Source organism: Monopterus albus, unplaced genomic scaffold (assembly GCF_001952655.1).
Source record: "Monopterus albus unplaced genomic scaffold, M_albus_1.0 scaffold69.1, whole genome shotgun sequence".
Taxonomy (NCBI): Eukaryota; Metazoa; Chordata; class Actinopteri; order Synbranchiformes; family Synbranchidae; genus Monopterus; species Monopterus albus.
The window spans coordinates 1,308,485-1,333,126 of NW_018127949.1; the positions used below are offsets into that span (position 1 = coordinate 1,308,485).

General features: G+C 42.5%; 1 protein-coding gene across 3 annotated transcripts in view; it reads right to left on the reverse strand.

Moving 5' to 3' along the window:
• Positions 1-22,685, reverse strand: part of dnmbp (dynamin binding protein) — a 37,696-nt gene extending 15,011 nt beyond the window's left edge. For 2 of the 3 annotated variants that reach the window (XM_020605229.1, XM_020605228.1), the window contains exons 1-4: positions 22,668-22,685; positions 14,414-14,568; positions 13,662-13,784; positions 9,949-12,171 (exon numbers count right to left, since the gene is read on the reverse strand). In XM_020605229.1, the coding sequence (XP_020460885.1) occupies positions 9,949-12,171; positions 13,662-13,784; positions 14,414-14,558 (2,491 nt within the window). In that variant the 5' untranslated portion in view covers positions 14,559-14,568; positions 22,668-22,685. Of the gene's footprint in view, positions 1-4,390; positions 6,424-9,948; positions 12,172-13,661; positions 13,785-14,413; positions 14,569-22,667 lie in introns of those variants that run through there. The other variant, XM_020605230.1, reaches the window with a different exon arrangement.
• Positions 22,686-24,642: the final 1,957 nt, after the last annotated feature.

Sequence of the window (24,642 nt, forward strand, 5' to 3'; positions counted from 1 at the left end):
CTCCATTTGATCTCTTTTAGGTTCAGATGTCAAAAGGTCACATTCCTTCTCCTTGCAAAATCTCACAGCAACCTCTATGTACCAGTGCTGGGTATGCCCAGTTATTACAGCATCCATTGAATCCACACACTGATACATGTAGAATACGCACATCTAATTCTGTATTTAATGTCTTTTATGGGACACCGAGTCTTTGCAGGTGGACATGGCTACAGTCCAAATTACTTTGCATAAACAAGTTGCTAAAATATTGCATGTTTAAATGAGACGAGCGCTGTGATCACAGGCCTCCTTGGAATTTCTCATTGTGTCTCATTTCTGCGATGAACAAGGTCCAGTTATATTAAGAGACCATCGGTTTTGCATATGTGGAGAGAGAGCACTTCAGGGGGAACCAAACCATTAAGTGAAGGGTCTATTCAAACAAAAAGCTATGCTGTCTTCAAGCTAATGAAAAAGAAGAGGAGAACGAGCCTGCTGGGTCTCACAGGAGCTTCAGTGACACGCTGAGGTGTAACAGCATAGAAAAATAAATCATTTAAATGGTAATGAATCCAAAGCTAAAAAGCCCAATTATATTACCTTAACTCATTTTTATGTTGCCACTTTGCATATAGTCTTACTATTATTACCTTTAGTTTCTCTCTTGTGGGAAAAGTTTGTTCCTTCAGTACAACCTGTGTGTGAGAACTGCCTCGAGATTTGAAATGACTGAACTTGTAGCAGTTTATCCGTTAATAACTGTAAGACAAGTAAAGAAAAAAATTCGCCTCAGGCTTTATGCTTTATCCAACAACTCAAGATTTGATTTGATTTATTCTTTCAAGCATATAAAACAGTTATATATATAAGATGCATTAATACCGGAGAACACAGAGGCAAACATGCGTCCTAATGTAAACACACGAATATAAACCAGCTATTTGAAGCATCTTTTGAGTGTAATCTCCTGTTTTCTTGCTCTGTACCAATATGTTACTGCATAACCTGAACTGGACATGCTAATCATTGCTATTGCTACTAAAACACAGTTGGATTAAATAACTATCCTATAATCAATGAATGAAAGCAAAAAAAAGATACATTAGCTGAAATAGAACAAATAAATCTAGGAGGAACACTGTGATGACTTCGCTTTACTCTGTTCACACCGCTACTGATGCCCTTTCTTACTAAAAAGATTGAATCTCACTTACCAAAGAGGACATTCAAATAATCCCTGTATGTGTGAACATGGAAATGAATTAGTTCCCACAGCAAATGTCATTACAGCTGTGACTATTTGGGCAACAAATACATAAACCGGATTATCCTTTACCATAAATTAACATTCAAACAAGATCATTTGTTTAAGTTTGTCTGTCGGACCATCACACAGTTACACCAGACAAATACATGACAGTGCCTACTCGAGTTAATGGAACTTAAATCACACACAAAAACAACTAGTTGTCCAGTTTGCTCAACAAAACACTGAGAATTTCTTGTAAGGATTCATTTATGGAATTCAGTCAAGGTCAGAGAGTTAGCGCTGTCGGCTCACAGCAAGAACAAGGGCTTATCAAGGGTACACTAGTCCTGATGGGAAAAGTCTGCACGGTCAAAGATCTTTTGCCACACGTCTACATGAAAAAGTACTGATAACATCCGTCTATAACCCAAAGCATGCAGATCTGATGTGCTGCAGTTACTGTGTGTGTGCCTGTACCTACATTTGTTGCTGTTTCAAACATAAGACTAAAAGGATAAATATTATGCAGAATATAAAACTTGACATTATACATCTCAAAGTTTCTACTATGATAAAGACTTGTGAAACTCAGCAGAGAAAGAACAGTTGGAAAACTTCCATTGTCGACTAATAAATCTAGATGAAGTAGTAGAAATGATTTATGAGGTAAGTGATCTAATTTGGCTACACACACACAAAAAAAAAAAACTACAAGGAGGACTCGAGATAAACCAAAAAGAAAAGTATACACATCCTGTCAGTGTGATTATCAGTGACTCATCCAGTGAGCAAAATCACTTTTTGCCAACTGTTCTTCTTGCCAGCAGTGGGACAGGACATCTTTAGATCTCCTAGCTTAACTCCTAACTCCCCTATCGCACCCCGATGCTGGTGACTGCTCAGGGATTAGAGGACAGCACATGATGCTCTGCTACTGTTCATATAGTAGAAGACTTTTTTTTTTTTAAGTTCAAGAGTACTGTACAACCATATCCTGAGATCTAGGCGCAAACTTACACCCACACACATTTAACAAAGATCTTCTAAAGCCACATTTTTCCAAGATCACAATACAAATAAATTATAACAGCTGAACACTGATTAGCAGCCGCTGTTACTAGGCTCTATGCATTTTAGACAACCAGAGGGAAGTCTAATGTCTTGGCCATCACCTCAAAGTCACCGAATCACAGCATACACCAATTAAGCTCTGCAACAGGATGTTGTAATGTGTTTAGCCCTGCAATCAAATACTTTACTCAGGCCAAACCCCTGACAAAGCTGAAAGTTTAACAAGATTAATGAAGGACAAGACATCGCAGCAGTAAGCGTGCATATGTTTTAAAAAAATGGCGTCATCTCTCCAATAAGCCTCCAAGGGTCTCTGTAATACCCCCACGTGCACTGATATCAGTCTAGTCCTGCTATGGAGGAGTCAGGCCAGTGCTGGCCACCGCCTGGCACCAGACAGATCCCCGCCATCCACTCAGCATGCTGACGCTAGGGATTAATACTTGGACTACTGAGATGGATGTGTGGTTGGGGCCGACGTGGCGGTGTGTGTGTGTTTCTAGGTGACTGGGGGAGGGGTTATGGGGCACCACCTGCTTCTTTTCAAACACAATGAAGTGACTCAGAACAGTGCTCTCTTTTCCTTCAATTCCTCATGAAACACACTGGCACACACAGACACACCAACTTTCTGACAGCCGCTTTTTGCATTTACACAATATGACTGTTTAGCAGTATAAACAAGTGAACACCACATATTCATCCCCTGGACCCCTATGTCCACCTTTTGACCATTCACACTCACAGATGATAATGTTTTCACTAGGTTTGGTTATTTAACCTTAATATTTTTTTGGAGTACTGACCAAAATGTGTCTATATCATTAATAATAATAAATCTTTATTTGGCCAAGTATGTTACACACACAAGGAATTTGTTTCCAGTACAGAACCAAGGCATCCATGGTGCCAACTCACACCGATGGCTCTAACCATCGGGGGCAACTTGAGGGGTCAGTGTCTTGCCCAAGGACACTTCGACATGAGGACTACAGGCACCATGATTCGAACCTCCAACCCTCTGGTTGGGAGACAACCGCAGTATTGAAAGTATTGAAAGTTAGAATGAAAGGCTTGATCAGAGCCTGTGGCTAAAATAACTAATAACCCATGATTTTAATGATCTAAATCAGTCTATTGTATTTATTAAGTTCTTCACTTAACACTGATGCATTCTATAGTCTGGCTTTTCAAAATTAAATAATGGGTTAAAACTTATTTGTGACCAACAAACCTCCCCTTAAAATGCTGAAATGTCATACTTTAACTTGTTAAATGATACCCAGCCCTGGATTTTATGGTTAGGTTAAAGTTTTGCCTTTTCTTTAGTTTATTTCAAGATTTTTCACAATGACAAAGTCTAACACTTGGCTAAAATAACAAACCTAACTCGCAAAACTTGGCAATTTCTATGGTTTTGTAACACTTAGGTTGAAAAGTATACATTAAATAAAGATCTGCTTCAACGGAGCCACTTGGACTTTACTTCTATAAGTGTATCCCCCTCTGAAGAAAACGTCAAAGACAGAAAACACCTCTCAGTCAAGAGCAGAACAAACTAGTTATGGGTGAACACAGCATTAGTGATGCAGAGTACGGCAGCAAAAAGGAAAAATGACCAAGAAAATAAAAACGAAGAGCCCACAAAACTTGTTTTGCAGGTTCCTGCGTCCACAAATACCTGACAGTTCACTTTCCTGTGAGACAGATGATACTGACAAACCCTCACACACAGATTCCAGCACACATATGGGAGGGGAGTCTGGCTAGTCAGCACTTTAAAGCCCCTAGCATTGATTAGAAGAGCACCTCTAAAGGTCACCAGTGATAAAAAGAGACTTCTGACCTCTCCACTCTGCTGTACCTTCATGGGTTATGCATGGCAACAATACTTTCAGATCATGCTCTCTTTTGTTTTCAATATCTTTTTAGCATTTGTATCTAAGCCTTTCATTTTATTGGTGATGAACTGCAGTGGTTTGAGCCCTCCCACAAGCTTTAGAAATTATCACACAGACAAGTACCTCATGTTGAGCAAAGAGAGCGTGTGGAATACCTCCTCTCACATAACAATATCCTTGTGTTTACCTTTGTGTTGTCTCCTGGTCGTGGCGAACTGGGACTTGCGCAGGGAGCTTGGAGCCGTCTTCCTGTAGAAGCTGTTACGATCTAGTGAGCCCACATAAACAGGCTTGCGATCCTGTTTTGAATCTATACTCCCAGCACTGAATTCATATCCCTTTTCCTGCTCATCACTGCGCCGGTAAATAACGGGCTCCTCAAATGAGTGCATCTCCCTGAGCACAAACTTCTGGTTCTGCTGCTCAACCCATTCTTCACAGTGGGTCTTGAGATCCTGTTTGGGGTCTTCCTCATAGCGTGAGTCTACGGACATTGAACGAGATTCTTTAAATCTTTCCCGGAACCTGTGGTAGGAAAGCTCTCCTTCTCTGGATTTATACCGGCCTTCCTTCTCATGGTCATAGTGGTCCACGGCCCTCCGCTCATAGTGCTCCCTTGCTTTGTAGTCGTCTCTCCTCCTGTGGTCATAGTGCTCATCTCGCCTGTTATCACCTATATCCTTGTACCTGTTAGAGAGGTTTCTGTCCTTATAACCACCATATTCATCCAAATTGGAATCATAGTGGCCCCTTCCTATACTGGCGTACTTTTCCTCACCCCTTCTTTTATGGAAATCCCTGTCTTTGCTAGTAATTTCTCTGTGGTTATATCGATCCTCTGCACACCGGTCATAGTACTGGTCCGTTCGTTTTCGCTCATCATAGTAGCGGTCTTCATCTCTATGTTGGTAGTAGTCCTTTTCTCTATAGCGTTGATCCACTTTAGAGTTATAATAATCTCTATCATGCTCATAATAATGATCACCGTCCCTGTAATTGTCTTTGCGAGCATAGGTGTCTTTATGATCACAGTAGTCTTCATACTGACCTTCGAAACTGTCACACTCTCTGCGATCATATTTACAATGTTTCCTGCTGTCATAATACCGATCCTCTCTGTCATCATAGCGTTCATTGTATTTCCTGTCATAATGATCCTTGCACTTGTATTTGTCCTTATGATCATACTCCTCCAAGTCCCCTTGACTCCTGTGGTCATAACGTTCAGAGTAACGGTAATTTTCTCTGACCCAATCGTCCCTGCTTTTCCTGTCCTTGTCTAATTTACTGTACCTTTCGTGGGTTCTGTCTTTGTCTTGTGACCCTCTGCTGTAGTCCTGGTGGCTGTAATCCTCTGGGCCCTGGTAAAAACAGTTTTTGCCTTTCCATTCAGATATCCTCAAATCTAGGTGTCCATCCTCTGAACCAGGGTGGAAGTAAACGTCCTGGCCTTGAGGCCTCTTCTCTTTGAAAGCTCTATTGTGCTGGTCATCATATTCCCAGTTGGGTTGATGACAGACAGTGCCCTGTGTAATATGGGCCTGGTCCCCCCTTTGTACTGGCCATGGAGCTGGCACATGCACTGGCCCAACTACAGGCACCATCATGCCACCATGTACTGGCACAGGGCAGCCTGGAGGTGGAAGTAGGCCACCGGGGTTTGCCACCATGACAGGTGCCTGTGGATGGCCAGGAGGAACTACTCCATGCCCGGGATATCCAACCTGTTGCTGCTGAAGTTGCAGCTGGTGTAGTTGTTGTATCTGATGCAAATGAGTCATCCTTTCCACCTCTCTGGCCCAGCCAGCATCCCCCAGCTCCTCCACGCTCTTTCCTCTTTTAACCGGGACACCAGCTGCATGGTTCCAATCCACTGGACTAAACATGACTGGGTTGCCATAAACCACTGGGCTCTTCATGGCCCTTGCTGTTTAAATCAGCCTACCAAGTGCTGGTAGAGCTTTTTCTTCAATGTGCCTTATTTCTTCTTTCCAAAGTCCTACATTCCATAACAAGCGCTGTGGGAGACTCCACCTGTCAGGCATATTGTCTGTAATCCTCCCACTTGTTTTCTGTCTCTCCGTTCCTCTGCGTCAGCAAGACTGCCTGGCCCAGGCACCTCCCAGCCCCAGTGTAACCACATCATACCCTCCCCACAGTCTTCTCAGCGAATCATCGAAGGAAGGGGGTGGTGGTGGGTTATTTAAGGAGGGGCCTCCTTGGGTTAATGATTCAGTATAGTCACATGAGTGGAGGATTAAACGAACGGTCCCTCCCATTGTTTCAATTGGCTAGCACCTCTGTTTGCAGGAAACAGTCTGGAATTTTTCTTTGATGGAAAATGGGGACTAAGTTCACAATCTGCCTTTGACAGGCTTCAAACCTCAGCATCAAATGTTTTTTTGTCACCGCTATTAACAATTCTTCATTCTTCCTTGTATCCTGTTTTTCCCTTTTTTGTTTTGATGTGTTGTTTCCTGTGAGTTTCACTTTAATGTTCACCAGGTCATTAAAACTGGCTGCAGTCACAAAAGCAATGATGCAACTCAATCCTGTCTGTGTGTACAACCAGTTCTAACTTTCAAAGCTGGTACAAAGGCCATGATATCTGTGAGCTAACTGAAACTGAGCAATAAAGTGACCTTAGCCTGGAAGTTTGACTTTGCACTGCTTCTCAAGGAGGAGCAATTTTTTTATACGTAAAGAAATCCAGGTGATTTTTGCTTGAAACAAGTTTTTTTTCCAGGAATGACTGAAAGTGTGAGAATGAATGTGAAAATAAGTGAATGGGAAAGATCTAAGTAAACTACAGTTATTATATTTAGATTAATAGAGTAAATGAATGTGGAAAGGGAAAGATGGGAGTACACAGCCTGATTAGGGCTGAGCAGCTACTGAGAAAGTAGCTGCTGGTGTGTACAATGAGCTATTGTTGACAGACTTGTCCCCACTCTCTAAAGAGACACAATCTTTCAGGGTGAGAAAAAACTCAGACCTATTCATAAAGCTAGACTATAGTATACACCCCCTTCCATTAAAGAGGCAGGCCCTGTGGGATAGTATCAAATTAACATCAATCCAAACTTTCTGAAATGTAGTATGAAGCGGACACTAATTTGTACTCTGAATACTGGCGTTCAGTTAGCCCAGCTTATCTCAAACCAGGAAATAAAACATAAAAATCAAGTTAGACCATAAAACAAGTAGCTTTTACTCATATCTTGTCACTTGATGACTTTATTTTGTTTTATCATGTTTTTAACTTTGTTTTCTCCCAAATAAGTGGAAGAACTAACCTTACATGATCCTGATGAAATTTAATAAACATTTAAAAGTTTTGAATTGGATGATTTTTTTTTTTTATAAAGAAATGGCGTGACATTACTTTATAGCACTGCCAAGATGTTTCCTTTTGACAGCGTAGAAAGGAACCTTATACTGAACACAGACTCGAAGTTTCGCTTCACACTGTATTATGCAAGGCTGTTTAATTATCGGTGTTCAACATCTCAGCTTTCAGTAGCAGAACATGACCGAAACTATGTTTGTTGTGTACGTATCTCTGCTGTAGGAATGTCAAATACAACATTCCTCTCCATGGCCGTGTTAGCTTATGTAAACGAAGCTATCAAGGGCTTAATTATCATTCAGCACGTATAGACAAAGTGGTGTGATGTCCAGGAATAAGGTCAAGCTGCTGCCCAGACGTCGTCCAGATTTTATGGTTGACTGAGGGAAACCTGAAGCTGGAACCGATCAATGTTAAAACACATCAGGTTGTGGTGTCACGGAAGGCGAGAGGGGTTTTTAATGACGGTTTCAAAGAATTAAAAGAAGACTGAAGGTCAAAGATGTTAAACCAGAAAAGAGGATAGAAAAAGATGGTGGAGTAAAGATCTAACAAAATCAGCTTTTTTTTGGGAGAGTTTTCTCAAATGCAATTTTTAACACCTTAATTAGTTGCCATACTGCAAAATATATCGACAAAATAATAGCAAAACAGTAATAAAAATAACAAATCATTATACTGTACATGCACGGATACTGTGTTTAAGATGCCAAATGACCTAAACACCAAAATGAAACTCTTTTTACAGAAAGTACTTGACCTCTTTCTGTTTTGAGCTTCAGCATTAGGCCTCTGTCGGCTTCTTTGAGGACACTGAAATGGCCTCTACACAGCGAGGTGCAGGCAGAGCGAGCTCAGTATTCAAGTAACTCCCTGCCTTGAAACTATAAGTTTCCATTGTCTCTCCTACATCACACTCAAGAACACACCCTGCAAAAGCACAGAAAAACATTCGCTCCTGGGTGAGTGTGTGTGTGTGTGTGTGTGTGTGTGTGTGTGTGTGTGTAAGGGCACATAGCAGTACTATGACAAACAGTTTTTTTTTACAACAAAAACCCTGAGAATAGGCACACCTTTCTGTTAGCCCTGCATTAAAAGGGAAAACAAAGGGAAACTTCATATTCTCCTAACATATCCTGCTGAGCTTTTGTGTCTGATTAATGCATTCATAATTAACATATCAAACGCACTGCAATGTGAGTGTCCTTTGTTGTTTTTCCTCTTCCAGATGCAGAATTTCAACCAGCAATCATGTCACCATCTTTTTCAGACTGAATATTTGACTTCATAACTAAGGGAAAGAAGGGTGTGGGAATTCCTGTGCTGTGTTGTGTAAACAGAAACTCTGTGGGTGGTTGACCCTTAGAAGCACCTGTAGCCACCTGAACCAGGTCATGCCCTCAGGCTGATTTCTTTCATTGACAGACATAAACATCACTGATTCCCTCATTTCTAAGCACTGGAAAGTGAAAAATATGACAAAAATAGAAACACTAAACACAGTATTGATCCATCTATCCATTATCTATAACACCTATTCTGGAACAGGGTCACAGGGAGCCAATCCAGCTGATAATGGGCGAGAGGAGGGGTACACCCTGGACAAGTCGCCAGTTTATCACAGGGCTGACACTTAAGAGCCAAACAACCGCACACACACACACTCACACTCACTCCTACAGGCAATTTAGAGTCACCAATCAACCTAAGCTGCATGTCTTTGGACTGTGGGAGGAAGCCGGAGTACCTGGAGAGAGCCCACATTATTGATGGACTGGTACAATGACAAACAAGATAAGTATTAAATTAAAACACACTGGATTCATCTGGTAGTAATCTGCTAATCTTATTGAGATAAACTTGGAGCAAGGAAACTACATCCAGTCAGCAATCTGTTTCTGATCACTGAGAAAATGAAACTGAATCTTTAATTACAGTGTAAAAACATTAACATTACAAAGCAGCCACCTAGTGTCGAGCAGTAGGTAGAGGTAGGAAATCAACAGTTACCATCAATAAATTTAGTAGTAGGTGAAACAATTTCAGAAACTGTTCATGAATGAAATAACCAGACATTAGTGTCTATTTTTGGTGACTCTAGCAAATGAACTACCTTAAAAAAAAATCAAGGTGCGTCAGCACATCCAAAAATAATTTATTGATAATAAACTGTAGTAAAAGAAAATCATGTAGCTTAAAAACTAGGCCTATAAATTAGTCCGACCAAATGAGACCTGGAAATCTAATATTAAAGTTAAGGAAACCCAAACTCCACTTAGACCCTGCATCTGTCTGCTATCAGTTACCTCATTAGCATTGTACTGAGAACAAGCAAGATCCTCCTTTTGCTCACACACAGCATAAGCGAATAAGAGTCCCCTGCTACTTGGTCTTACCCTGTAGCTGCTGCTGCTCCAGTGCGAGGGTCTCCAGCATGTAGTTACAGAACTCCAGATTTTCCATGGCTTGAATGCGGGCTGTCTCCTCCTCCTCCTCCTCCTCCAACATGACCCTGAGTTCCTCCGCCGTGTGTGCATATGCCTCCATGTTGTGCTCCACCTCTTGTATCTGTAGCAACAGCTGGTACCTCTCCTCCTCTTCACTCTGTCTCTTACTGTCCAGCTCCATCTCTCTCTCCAGATCTTTCTCAGCTTCCAGCTGGCACTGTATTTCATGTTCCTGGGCAACTGCAGGGTCGCTGACCTCGGCCTGCCCTTTGGTTGTTTGATTGGGGAGGTTTACAGCTGCTTCGTCAGGGGTGTAGAAGATGGGGCTGCTAGCTGGAGGAGCAGTATTTTGTCCTGGGCACCGAGGAGGGGGACGTGGAGCAGGGCGGGCTGGTTTGTATGCAGCTGGGGCTGGGGGACGACTGACTCTAGGACGAGGAGGAGGAGGGCGAAGGGTCCTGCGCCTCTCCAGTGAGGGAGAGGCAGAGTTTGACTGCAAAAGGTGGGGAACAGGAGAATGTGAGGAGCCTCGAATGATATCACTTTCATCTCTATAGTCCAGAATAGAAAAGTGTCGTGAGACACAGGACTGCTGGCTCAGGTCATCTGCTGAAAGCATGTCCCTTGAAGCACCAGACCCCATGTTGGTATCACCGTACAAAGGAGTCAAGCTTTTCTCAAACTCAAAAAGCTGCTGGGACAGCTTGGCTTCCAGGTCACCGGCTGAGGTTGCCAGGACATCCAAGGTGATGGATGTTGACATTATGCCATTAGAGCCACGTACTGTCTGCTGGGGATGTGCCCGTGTTTCAGCACTACCCATCATCATATCAGCATCACTGACACTAGCATGGCGAGTTAGCTTCTTCTGCTTGTGATCTTTAACAAGGTTAAATAGCGCTTGTCCAAGACTGGCATTTCTGAGACTTGTGGTGGCACCATCTGCCTGTGGTCTCTGATAGTATCTGCTGTCTTTAGACCACCCAGGCTGAGTGCTAGGGAGGGTAAGGCTATGAGTTCGCTTTGGCTGTAAGGATCGAGTGTTACCATTAGTATAGTGAGATCGATTTGTGCCAGATTGGTGCATATGACTACGTGCAGGCAGGCTAGGCCGAGGTGGGATTCTAGGCCTGGCTGACGGAGTGGATCTGGGTCTCCTGGGCCCTCTTTGTGATGGGGCAACAGGTTTATGTGGCTGAAGATCAGGCCTGCTTCCCCCCTCTCTCTGCATTCTGTTGTTAGTTTGAGGCTCAGCGCTTTTGTTTCCACTCCACCTATGCTCCTCTGTCCTCTCAAAGTAGTCCAGGTCCCACACCGTATGGTCCTCATAAGTCTTCCATTCAGCATCATTCTCTGACCCATTAGGAAATAACTGACCTGAGTTGTATTCAGAAGTGCAGCTGTTCTCCTTGTCTTCGTCCAGTTCAACAATATTTGTTTCCTCTGCAGTTTTCTGTCCGTCGTCCTCTATTTTGACAAATCGATGAGGAAAGATACCACACTGCCCTCTCAGCTCCCCCTCCAGCCATCCGTCTTCCAGAGTGCCAATAACACGTATGCGATCCCCCACATCAAAGTCCAATTCGCCTGGCTCCATGGCCCGAAACTCATACAGAGCCACTCCATAAATGCCACTCTCTTCCTCTTCTGCTTCCTCTACTACATCCTCTTTCTGCTCCTCTTCTTCTCTCAGAAAAACCTCCACTCCTTCTACACCTTCCTCCTCAGTCCCCTCTCCTGCATCAGAAGGGTCCTCGTATCGTAATTGTTGAGGGTCGCTGTTCAAAGGTTCTTGAGGAGTTCGAAGGGGACCAAGGAGCTCCACAAATCCCTCTGGGAAGATGCCCCTGCGGCCCTCCAGCTCCCCCTGGAACCAGCCCGGCTCAGGCAGGCCTGTGATGATGATCAAGTCCCCCTCACGGAAGTCCAGCTCCTCGTTGAGCTGTGCATGGAGGCTCATAAGGGCCCGGGCTTGGCATAGGGCATAGGGTGGTAGCTCTGAAGCCTGGGCCTGAGCCGAGCGTTCAGAGAGCTGCCTGGAGCGGCCTGAAAGGTTCAGCTCCTTCACACACGAGGTGGGGAAGAGACCACGGGTGCCCCAGGCATTACAGCCACGCTGCCATGTTTCGCCCAGGTCCGTGGACCCTCCTACTTCTCCAACTATCACATCACCTAGACACAAACAGATAAAGGGGTATTTGCATTTATTATTCATATTACGTGAGTCGTGGTGAAGGATTTTTTCAAGTTAAAGTTGCCCTGTTCGAGAAGCGTCAAGACATAAAAGTAATGCAAGCAGACAAAAGTAAAAATACAGTATTAAGCCATTAACAAAACAAAGAACAAGCCTCGAGTCTGTGCTTGTGTGGAGGCCGACAAGAGTTCCTGAAAGACAGCTTGATAGTTCATTTCTATATTTTAAGGCATACTCTGCACTCCTGAAGTAAATACTTTGTCAGTTATTTCAGATCACCATTATTATTGCATTTCTAATAACTTTCCTAGGGTCAGCGCTGCTGCTAATGTATCTGGAAAAGTCAGGGATTATAGGAATGTTGACTTGTCAGCGAGAAGTCAGTGAGGTCACATTCCAAAGACCTGCGGCTCCACCTCCCATTGTGTCTGGGACCTAAACTGGAATACTGCCAAAGCAACTATGGAAAATCATACTGGAAATGAACATTTCAACTCTCAGATGGCAAGTAAAAAGAGTTTCCTATGGTTCCTGTCATCCAGGAAGTGTTATTTGTTTATGAAAATAAAAAACATGCTGTAATATTGTCTTTGCATAAATTTTATCAATTCAAATCATTAAAAAATATGTTAATAAACTAAAGTAAACCATAAGATGTATGTAGGCATGATAAAATTAGAATGAATGAATTGTTGATTCATCAGGTGACATTATGAATCAGAAAGTTGTGAGGTCCCATTGTATCCTCCATACGTTTTAACACATTCTGCTGAATTAATTTAAGATGCTTTTTTGTTAAAAGCAACTTAAGTTAAATTTGGCTCTGTACAATACTTGAACTACTATTATCACTACAATTAGTACCTGCACTTCTATTAAAAAGCATTTCCAATATGAAGGCCTGCAGCAAATATTAGCACTGTATGCCTCAAATCGGAAAACAACAACTAATGTAATCATGTTCGAAATCCAGGAATGTGAAAAGAAAGTCAGTAGTGTTTGAGGACATCTAGTGGCGAGTTGTGGAAATGAAACTTGTGCTGCTTAATCATTTCATTTCCCCCACTGGAGGTCCATAATTGTTTACATCTGTAACCAAAGAAAGAGTTTTCCCCTCAGGTGACCATAAAGCAAATTGAAACATTTCAATTCTTTTGCTGAAAAATCACCCAATTAGAACAGCTGCAAAAAAAAAAAAAAAAATCACTTCTCTTTACCTGAGCACATCAACCAGCAGTGTTAAGCTAAATTAAAAAAACAATTAGAGTTACCAGTAGCAGTACAGTAGTGCGAAACACACTGCTTAGCTTCTGATCCTGTGCAAAATATCTGATTACAAACAACAGGGCCCTTGTATGCTCACATCTGAGGACACTAATGGTGACTGAGACCATCCATAGAGGAGATGCACTTCATTGATTATTATGAGTCATCATTGTGTGTATGAGTGCATGGAGCATGTCCACACCTCTCTTCAGAGACAGGACGCCTGGCTCTGCTGAGCTGAAATCATTGATGCACACATAGAGTCGGTCTCCAGGCTTGGTGCTGGGAATGGTAACCTCTTCCACAAAGGTGCTGGGGAACTGACCTGAAGATGAGACACAGAGATAAAATACAATGAATGAACTGGAAAACCTGTTTCCTCAGCACACTGACAATACTGACTGCTATACACTAACTTCTTCAGTTCTTCTTCTTCACTAGTCTAGATTCAGTTACTGCGTGTTCACCTGAAGATATGGGGATTTACAGTGGTCTGACAAATTCATCTCTATAAGAGAATGCCAACTGAATAAAAATGGGACCCGTTTAAACAACGCATTTTGAATAAAGCAAAATAAAAAAAAAACAGTATGGACATTAGTTTGAACTTGAGTGGATGTATGCCAGAATTTTACCTTGTAATAAAAGCAGTTTTTTGCTTCCCTGGAAAGACGAAACTGCCCGTAACAAAAGCAGTTTCGTCCTTCCAGGGACATCATACCATGGATGTATTGATATCACCTGTGTTTTCCAGGAGCAGCTAAGCTAACCCACACCAACTTCCCCTCTGCACATCCGTTCTGAGGGATTCCCCGTCGTCATCTTAAGTGTCGTTCAACTCGTCAAAGTTTTGGTGGACTGCATTCTTTAAGTAACACCTGTTTTGTTCTCTGCGGTAGACAAATTGCAATAAAACTGAAATATTCAACCGCCTACAGTAAATTTACAGCTTACCTGTGACGCCATCTTTGTTACCAAGCAACCAGAAGTCGTCCACAACACTGAGCACCTCGATGACATCACCCGTGAAGAGAGGCAGCTCCTCCGAGACGCTGGGGAGAAACTCAAACACGGCACGCACCACTGATCCTGCTTCCATTACTCATAACCTGTAGACGTGGAAAGAGAGACCGTTTTCTATTAAAAATGCATGAAAGAATTCCCACAGAACAGGGAAAAGTTAGGATTAACAACAAACTGCTGAAAGTGCAAAACTTTCATAAGAAAATATGAAGAACGACAAGAAGCCTTTTCCATGAGGAATCAAGAAGTAGGGATAGACAGTAACCATCCCAGTAGAGATGTCTCTCTAAACTTTCTACTAATAAATACCTCTCATGTAATTGTTCTTACACTTGACAATGCATTTATGATCGCTTTCAAGTCACAGTCACTGTTTTATTGATACAATAAAAATAGCAGAGCTTATGAATCATGTTATTTGAGAAGGCGGGAGAGGTCTTTTGAGGTACAATTTGAGCCTGATACTCCAGTTATAAGCAAAATGAGCTAATCTACATTGAACAACACAATAAAAAATGCATTTGTTTACCATTTCACAAGCCCTATTTCATGCAAAGGCAGATACCTGAAAAATCTACTTAACTGTACTTGTACTTCATTTCTTCCCACCTCTGTATGCAAACTATACTGTATGTACTGTGACATGCCCACTGATTTATTAATATAATACTCAAAAAGTCCTCTAAACTGCATCAGATTGGACTGACTGAAAAAGCAAACAGCCCAACACTTTCATGACACTTTTTAAATGTCTCATCTACTTCAAACCAGTGAGAAAAGCCCAAAAATACCAAAATATTCTCATGTGAAATAAGCAGAACTGTGGCAGAAGACTGTTTTCATGTAAGATTTAGAGAAGGGCCCTCATACTATTCCTCAGGAGAGCGTGAGCAACATGAAACATTACTCACTTTTCTGCTTATGCTCTTCATACAAAACAGCAGCTGTCAGACAGACACCACAGTGAATTAAACATGTCCTAACACGCAGCCTGTTAAACACATATCAGCCATGTTTGAGAAATGGTTTCCATGAAACAGTGAGTAACAATGAGTTTCCCGACAACTCTCAGCCTGAGCTGCTGTGTTGGACTGAACACGACCATTTCCTGTGATTTAGAGGAAAACTCCTCAAGCAGAGGACAAGTTAAAGACAAGTCCAAGACACTGAACCCCGCTGTCCATTTAGATAACAAATCAAAGAAGCATGCACAAATGTGTGTGATTTTAGAACATTTCTTATAAGATTTCTTATCAGTGTGCCAGATCAGACAAACGGTGAATTACTCTCTAAGGGTTCTATCAGAAAACACTGTGCCAGGAAACAGCATGAGACTCACACAAAAATATTTATAACAGGCCCGCTTTGCAGACCACAAGTGAAACCATTTACCCTGAAGTCACTGACTCTTCTTATTTGCATTTGCCAAGATCACTTGTGGTGTACAGCTTGCAGTGGTGTTGTTGCTTACAGAATGAAGTGAAAACGGAAAAGAATCCTGTGTTGTGTTGGGGAAATCCAACCAAGCAACTGCAAACCAACTTGGGAAACGGTGGCACTTGGCTACAGTGCAGAAACCCTGTTTATTTTTCAGTGTGCATCTCATCCAGCACAGCCTGCCACCATCACAGCTCAGCCTACAACCTGCGCCCAGGAGCTGCAGAAACTCACTGCACTTGCGCAGACACAGTTTAACTAGGAGTAGATAATCCTCAGGCCTGCAAACAGCCAGACAATCTCCTTAGTGTTATTTATGGGCATGTCTGTGTGTCAGTGACCCTTGTGTCTGGTGATTTTTACATTTACTTTTTTTGGCATCTTGACCACAGAGTTGGTGTGATGGCTTTTTTTTTCATACATGGTAAAGACTGAATATCCTCCAACAAAGTCCTGATAACTGTAACCTAACCTTTAAAAAATAAAGCTGGTTAAAAAATTATTTCATTAATCACTAGTGTTAAAAATCTGTTTTAATTAGACAGAAACTGTTTAATGTTTAGCTGTCATTTCAATTAGTTCCTCATCACTGTCTCACTTTAACAACTCGAATAGCATGATACAACAGCGGTGGTCAGTGATTTTTTTTTATTGTGAAGGAGACAGTGCGACTGGGACTAGTGTGTGCCACTTGGCAGGGACCTGGACAAAGTAAAAGGATTACAACAGACAGGTAAGTCAACAGCTGACACGTGCCACATAGATACACGCACAGACTTAACAGCTGATAGTGAGACAAAGCACCGTCTGACCTGAGACACGACCTTACTAAACTACCTGCGGATGTGCACGTACGTGTGCCCAACATAAATGATCAGTTTAAGATGCAAAACAAAAGTATGTACATTATATAGCAGCAAGTCAAACCAAGTTTCATGATGTTTCCAGGGATTCTGAAAGATTGTGATTGAAATCCTTTGCTATTTTTTATGTTATAAACCAAACAGTTGACTAGTTGAGAAAATAACAAATGAAATAATAATGAATATGACTGTTTTTATTTTTAATAAAACAGATATAGTTCTGTGTAGCTGTACTAACTTGTCCAGCTCCGCCACTGCTGTGAGTCATCTCTAGTTTTCCTGTCCATGCAGGTGCTGAAACATTGTGTTACTGTGAGCACAAAGCAGAGGAAGCAGGATCTGCTGACTGCTTGGATCCTTTACTGAACAGGGTATCTGACGCCAACAATGAAGCCGCTGCCTCATTATCTGTCTGCCTGCCAGGGCCAGGCTCACACCCATGCACAAGCCATGTGCCATTCATCCTATTCAGATATACTGAAGTGGCAGGCTGGCACACGCCTGAGCGTGGACGTCAATGCACATTCACCCAGACTGGTAGAACCCTCTGGAGGGGGCTGGATGACAGCTGATGACTGTGCAGGAGTGAAATCCTCCCATCCAGAACGCTGAGTCCACTGAAAAGCTGTCACTTGCAAACATCACCACCAAAGCTGGTGGTTCAGCCCGCCGACGGTTCTGGATATCGAAAACTGTGGGACATGTGTTGTTTTCCTTTTGACCATCTAGTCTGTTCAGCACATGTGACTGGGGGGCAATGAGGAGCTTCTGATGGCTGACAGTCAACACAAGTGGTTTTCTAATCCTGCATTTATAGAATCAGTGCCTCAGAGACCCCCTGTTGATGATCAAGCAGCAACCACTGAGGCTGAGAAATAAAGCCACTGCCTACAGTTTGTGTTAAAGGCTGTAGTTCCTCAAATGCCCACTTGAGGCTCTAAAAGGGAGTCAATCCCCACAGATGCCCATGTAAAAATGCCCCCCCTTTGCAGCAGAGATAAATGTTTACAGCCTGGTACAAGAGACTGTTTTGGTCTCTATAGCTAATTTACCCTTTCATGACAACTGTACAGGAGGTGAATGTTTATATAACCCTCCCCTTTAAATTATATTGAGACTAAAAGTTATACATAATTAAGGCCTGGCTGCTTTGAGTGACAGGTGGAAGGGTCCTGTGACACGTGGCTAGCCACTTGCTATACTCACGATCCTCCTCTTCACCCATCTTTAGATTAACCGTAGCAGGCATCAAACTGTGAAACACACAAAAATCATCCATTTTCTAAACCGCTTAGTCCCAAACAGGGACACGGGGGGCTGGGGCCAATCCCAGCCAGCTGCGGGCGAGAGTCGGGGTACACCCTGGAGAGGTCGCCAGTCCATCGCAGGGCTAACATACAGACGAACAACTACTCACACACACAATGCTGCATATCTTTGGGAGGAAGCCGGAGCACCCGGAGAGAACCCACGCAAGCACGGGGAGAACATGCAAACTCCGCACAGAAAGGCCCCAGGTCAGCCCAGCCGGGGCTCGAACCCAGAACCTTCTCGCAACAGCGCTAACCACCGCGCCACCGTGCTGCTCCACAAAAATCATATGAAGTAATTTTGTTTAGGGTATTCTGCTGGTTTAGTGGCTGAATTTTCATTGTTAACCTATCAAAATAGCCACAAATTAAAATTGTTTCAACAAGCTAATCGATTGTTCGAGTAACTGTTTCTGCTCTAATCTGCACATCATGTAATATTCTGGGGTTAAATGCCGCCCAGGGCCCTCCCACACCTCTAGTTTTTGATGTTCATCTCATGTTGCATCTGTTTGATGAAAGCAATCCTCAGAAACTCTACAGTAATGTCCCGTGTTGTGCTCTAATGTTTTTGCTGTAAACAAGTAGAAGGCAGGACAGTTAGAACAGCAGCCTGGATTTTACAGTGCATTTCAACCAGATGAGGCAGCACATCTGGCAAGCTGAGTCAAACGCCTGAAGATGCCAGACTCTGTTGAAATATCTGGCCAAGACGTCTCTTTCACTCAAATGTGTGAAAACTAAACACACACAGAGAAACAGTCGAAAAAGCAGACAGATATACTAACATAGCTATTCTGCCTTTGCTACAGTCCTACTCTGAAATTGCTTACACAAAGAAAAAGGATAAACTGTTCCTTCTATGTAAAACAGCTCAAACAGAAGAACGGCATCTGTGCTTAAGGATGACATATCGCTTCTTTTATCTTGAGGGAGTGTCTCATTGTTGTTACTGTAAGCCTACCAAGACAAATTCCAATCAACAGTGTTGAAGGATGCGACACTAGTCCTATAAAATAATCCAAGGTTAACCAAGACAGGTACTGTGGTACAGAGCAGCTGTTTAATCCTGAACAGGACAAGCCTCTCAGTCCCTCTCAAACCAGTCACACCTCTGCTTCAGCAGCCAGTCCTGTCTTGTCTGCGTCTCCTCCACACACAAAGTCTCTATTGACATCTTAGGGAGTTCTGCTCTGTGTCTTATTTACATTAGTTAAACTACTAAATTAATAAAAACTATAATGCAGCAAAACTATAAGTGTTCATTGACAAAGTTACATGAAATCTGTGTTGCAGCTGAATCTGTGGGGAAAGCCTGGGTGGGTGGGCTCTTGTGAAACGCCGCTTCTGACGTTGTGGCTCAGCCGATGATCTTGATCCACCTCTGTCTTCACATTTTCATTCATTTTGCTTTCCAGCATCTCAGCAGTTAGGGCGGACATTCAAGCATTCCTCAGGGGAATGTGATTATTTTTAGACTTCACTTCATCCTGACTTTTTCCTTTCTTTCTTTCTTTCTTTCTTTCTTTCCATAACTCATCTCACTCCCCATATTTGTTTCTCCATTCCCTTCATAAGCATGCACGTGTTGAATATCAATGACTTGTATGACACTCGTACACACAAGTATACAGACACTGGGTGGGACCGCGCTTTTGCATAAACATTTCCACTGCAAGGAGGAGAGCTCAGATGTCTGAGCTCAGAGGGCCGAGGCTGTGTTGTCACGGATACTTAGACCCGTTTGGACGGCAGAGGGGTTTCACTGAGAGGACCCCAGAGGTGCCCAAGGATATGCCGCACCCTTAAACCACGGCTGACACCTAATAGTTTGTATATGATCTGTTGCATAACTGAGCTCAATTAAAAGTCACATCATAACATGCCTGCAGAAACACGGTCAATTCACAGGGACTGAATATGCCTTTTGGAAAGATCCACCCAAGCTCAAAATTCTCACATCTTGTGCTCAAACTTTTAGATATTTCAGGGGGAACCGAGGACATTAACAAGAGACTGCAGAGATGGGAAAACCTAGCCTGCATTGATGAGTTTTCCTAAGTGGGCTTGACACTGCTGCTGACATGTTTGTGAATCACCTCCTGGGACTGGTCTGGAATAATTTAGACAGACAACAGTTTTCTCACCTCTGCACACACAGCTGTGCGAAGTGAGCAGCACATTCATATCACTGGTTTGTCAGAAGTAGCCCCCTTTGTTCCAATATCAGAAATGTGTGGTGTGATGGGGGTTCAGGCACCATTCGATGATTTGATGAACACTGTGTTTGCTGTAAACCAACCCCATCAAGGTCAGTACTCACACTGTTTATTGATCCTCCAGCCTTTCTATTCATGCTACTCCCAGTCCAACCCTTAGCTACTTATTTAAATAATCTTAGCCTCTACCAGTACCATGTTGACACTGAAAATAACAGCTAACTGTGCAGATTACTGAGCCTTGACAGAGTGCTGCTTTGTTCAGTGTTTTTGTCGCTGTGCCCAGCTCTGAGTCTGTCTGCCTCTATTGCTAATTGTCTCAGCTTTTTTGATTTAGAAAATCCATTATTTTGATTTTTAAAATAAAACATTGTTGGACATTCTATCACAATTATGGATTCTATTTATGTATAAACATACCTCCCCCTCCATTCGTTCTACATAATGCCCTTATTATGGTTTCCTCTAAAGATGTTGAAGCCAAAACGTGTCAGCTGAGGAATATGACATCATTTTAATCACCAAGCAGATCTTTGAAGGAAGGCGACTTCCTTATTTTCACTCTAATTTTAGCTATTAGCTATAGCTAATGTTGCGCCACCAGCAACGAACGTAAGGAGTGTTGTCATTTTAACATCCGAGCCACAGTTTCTCTCTGAAGTGACAGTGTGTTTCCTAATACTGTGACAAATTGAGCTTTTCTGTCTTTCCCATGCATCATAAAGGCATGTTTATTATTGCCGTTTTGCATATTCCAGGAACACCCAAAGACATGCAAACCGACACAAACGTCTCAGGTTTCTTTGTCACCATGTGTTGATATAGAAACCTGTTGCTAGTGTTCAATAATTTAGTGTGAAGGATGTTTTTGTGCATCCAAACTCCTGGCTAGGTACTAAACACAAAGACAACTGAAGAGAAAAAGATGCCTACACTTGATTAATGTGCTGACAGTAGTTAAAAGAAGATTGCCAGGTATGACTCAGATGAAGGAATAAGTAAAATGCATTTTCATGTAAAGTCCTGCTACGCTAGAAGGAACAAATCTTTTCACTTTTCAGAAATGATGGGTGAGTTGGATCCCTGCAGGCGAAGTAAAATACAGAAGCCTTGATGTTGTGTCAGTGCCAAAGCACTTCAACTTACAATAGTGGCGCTGTAGCAATTTTGCGGTTTATGTTGTCTTCCTGATTGATATTTTTAGTTGAGATATTGGTGCATCTAATTTTTCTACTGTGTTCAGTGTGTTTAAACAGAAACAACACTCACTTCCTTGTGCTTCAAAACAACATGATAAGTATGAAGCATGATGATAAACCTGTGAGTGGTGGACATTCAAGCAGTAGCAGCAGCACAAGCTGAACCTCGATACTTTTGATTTCACAGCTAAAAGACACAAAGTGCAGCTGTAACAAACAGGCAGGCATGTCATGTCACAACAACCCGCACTGCCGATGTAAGACTACATTATGAAATGTGTCCCTGTCTTTAAAGAGGAGGAAAAATGTCAATGTGTTGCAATTCAAGCCTAAATTTTGTGCTGGTTCACCTAAAATTTTCAGTGAGCAACACCAGTGTGTAAAGGGTTAGTCTGGAGCCCAGATGCAGTAATGACTCTACAGTGATTTATAGAGCCTGGGAGACCAGTGTCAAACTGGAGCAGTGTGCCAGTGCTCCCAGTAGTCTAACTGAAACCATAATGGCTCTATACAACAGCACAGAATAGAGCTGTCAAAACAGAACTGTTAGGTTAGAGCAGAACAGGACAGGACCAGCAAGTGTAATGGGGCGGAATTCAACAGAACAGAAGATATATCAGAACATAAAACGGACCAGAACAGTGTCAGAGACCATAATGCAACAGAGCATTAAACATCACAGCACCATAGCTCAGCTCAGTGCGTGTGATGCCTTTGTGCGTTTTGCTGTCTCTCTCACACGGTGGAACAACTGGCTGGAAAGCGGCCACAGGTGACAGACACACAGCAGGGGGGTTATTTGGTCTGCAGCACATGTTGTGTTCACTGCTATCGCTCATTCTGCTCACGTCGTTAGTCTAACAGCTCTGGTATTCACACCAAGTCTGGCTGCTCTGAAGCCTGCGGAGGGCGAATCATGGCCAAAGTATGACTGTGGGCACCTGGCTGTTACACGACACACCTTTTCAGACAAGTCTAATGAAGGAAAATGCAGCGTTATTACCCTGTAGAGAGAAAGTAATGTAACGTTGTAAAGCTGTGTAGCAACTGAAGTCATTACAAACATCTTTACGCACACAACGCGTCTTGATCAACGTTTTTCTAGATCGTGTAGCACTACACAAGAGGTAAAAGTTAGGAAGTTGTGCTTTTCTTGCCTGTAACGCGGTTGAACCGCAACAGGACCACGTGCTATCCAGCCGTTAGATCCAGCCCGACGAGATATCCAACTTGTCCAGCCTGATGGTGGCGGAGTGGCTTTTCCTCACGACACAACTTCTCAGCAACTACACTTCCCACAGCTTTGGGGCCGCGCACAGAGTCATTGTTCCTGGGAAGATCGGCTGTATCTCGGCGTGAAAGTTAAGAAACACTACTGGCATGGAAAGATGGCACTATCAGCTGTCATAACATCAGAATCAGGAGCAGCCGCGGCGCTCTGCGCCTCTCCATGCCTACGCGCGACAACGCCACCCACTTTTTCCAATGAGATCCGTGGCTGGCTCGGCTGATGCCTGACGGAAAAGAAAATAGTGGGCAGGACCCGAGTCATTCCAAGATCAGTTTAATTCAAATGAACTAAGTGAAGAAAGTACCGGGTTCTTGTAGCTATACTGTCACTGTTGTTTCCCAATAATGCATAGCTATGCAGTTACCGTATGTGCCTAGTAAACAGTGATACAGCCTAATAAAGTACATACGTTTAGCTACATTTGTGGTACTTTCCCTTTTGTTGTTACATTACAGTAGTCCACAACATTTCATATAGAATCATACAGTTTTTCCTCAGATCAGTTTTCTGACAGCTACAATTTGACTTTATTATAAATTAAACTAGAATAGAATAGGATATCCTTTATTGTCATTGCACTGAAAAAAATACAACGACATTTAAAAGACAGCTCTCCTAGAGATACTTCCATCACCCACACACTCACACATCTCACTCTATACAGATAAGTTAGTTAAAAACACAAGAAGCACATAAAATATTAAAATTAGAATTAAAAATTATTAAAGTTGCAGTGCGATAGTTGCTCACATGAAACAAGTCCAAGAGCTAATCAGCATCCACACAATAAGATAACAGAGGTGGGGGCAGTGGGATAGGGGGCTGAGAATTAAGCTGAGGGGTAAAAACTGTTCTTCAGTCTCGTGGTGTGGCATTTCAGGGCCCTGTAGCACCTTCCAGAGGGTAGCAATGTGAAAATATGGTGAAAAAACTACCAGGAGACTGTACATCAGTTGAAATCAGCCCCATCTTCAACAAATAAAACATTCAGTCTGATTAAATATGAATGCATTCATTATATTAATCTAGAAATCAGGTCAGCTAATCAGTTACTTTTGAATGTGCCCAGAACAAAGCGCAAGCTTAGAGGTGATAGTGCCTTTGCGGCTGCTGCTCCCAAGCTATGGAATGATTTACCGCTGCCCATCAGACAAGCCTCTTTTTTGCCTGTTTTTAAGTCCCTTTTGAAAACTCATTTATTCTCGTTGACATTTTGATCATTTATATTGGTGTTGATTTTATCTGTATTGACTGATATCTCATATTGGTGTTGATTTTATCTGTACTTGTGTTTATTTTTAATGTATATTGTTATTTACACTGTACAGCACTTTGGTCCACCTTGGTTGTTTTTACTGCTTTATAAATAAAGTTGGAATGAATGAAATGGAAAGACAGCATTCAGTGGGAATTTTTTGTTTAGATTAAAGAGTACTTTTCCCTACTGATTAGGGTTGCAAGAAATTATTATTCTCAGTGTGAGTAAATCTCTATTATTTTCTCAGATAATCACTTAATAGTCATAATAGCTTAATTAAGAGTAGGGTAGCTTCTCTGGTAGGCAGGAACACCCTGATGACATTCACACCTGGAAGCTGGTCAGTACAACCACAGGCCGACCTGATGGCCACTGAGCGGCTCCACTAGAGCGGTTGGGGGGTTAGGGGCCTTGCTCCAGGGCACCACGATGGTGTTAATGAGGGTGAGGCAAGTGTGGCACTAACACCCGAACCCTGACCCATCCAGATTTAATCCTGTCAGTCTAGGGATTGAACAAAAGATCTTCCGGTCACACAGTGCTTCTCTAATTTTTAGGTAACCACTTCTGTAATTGGTTAAAC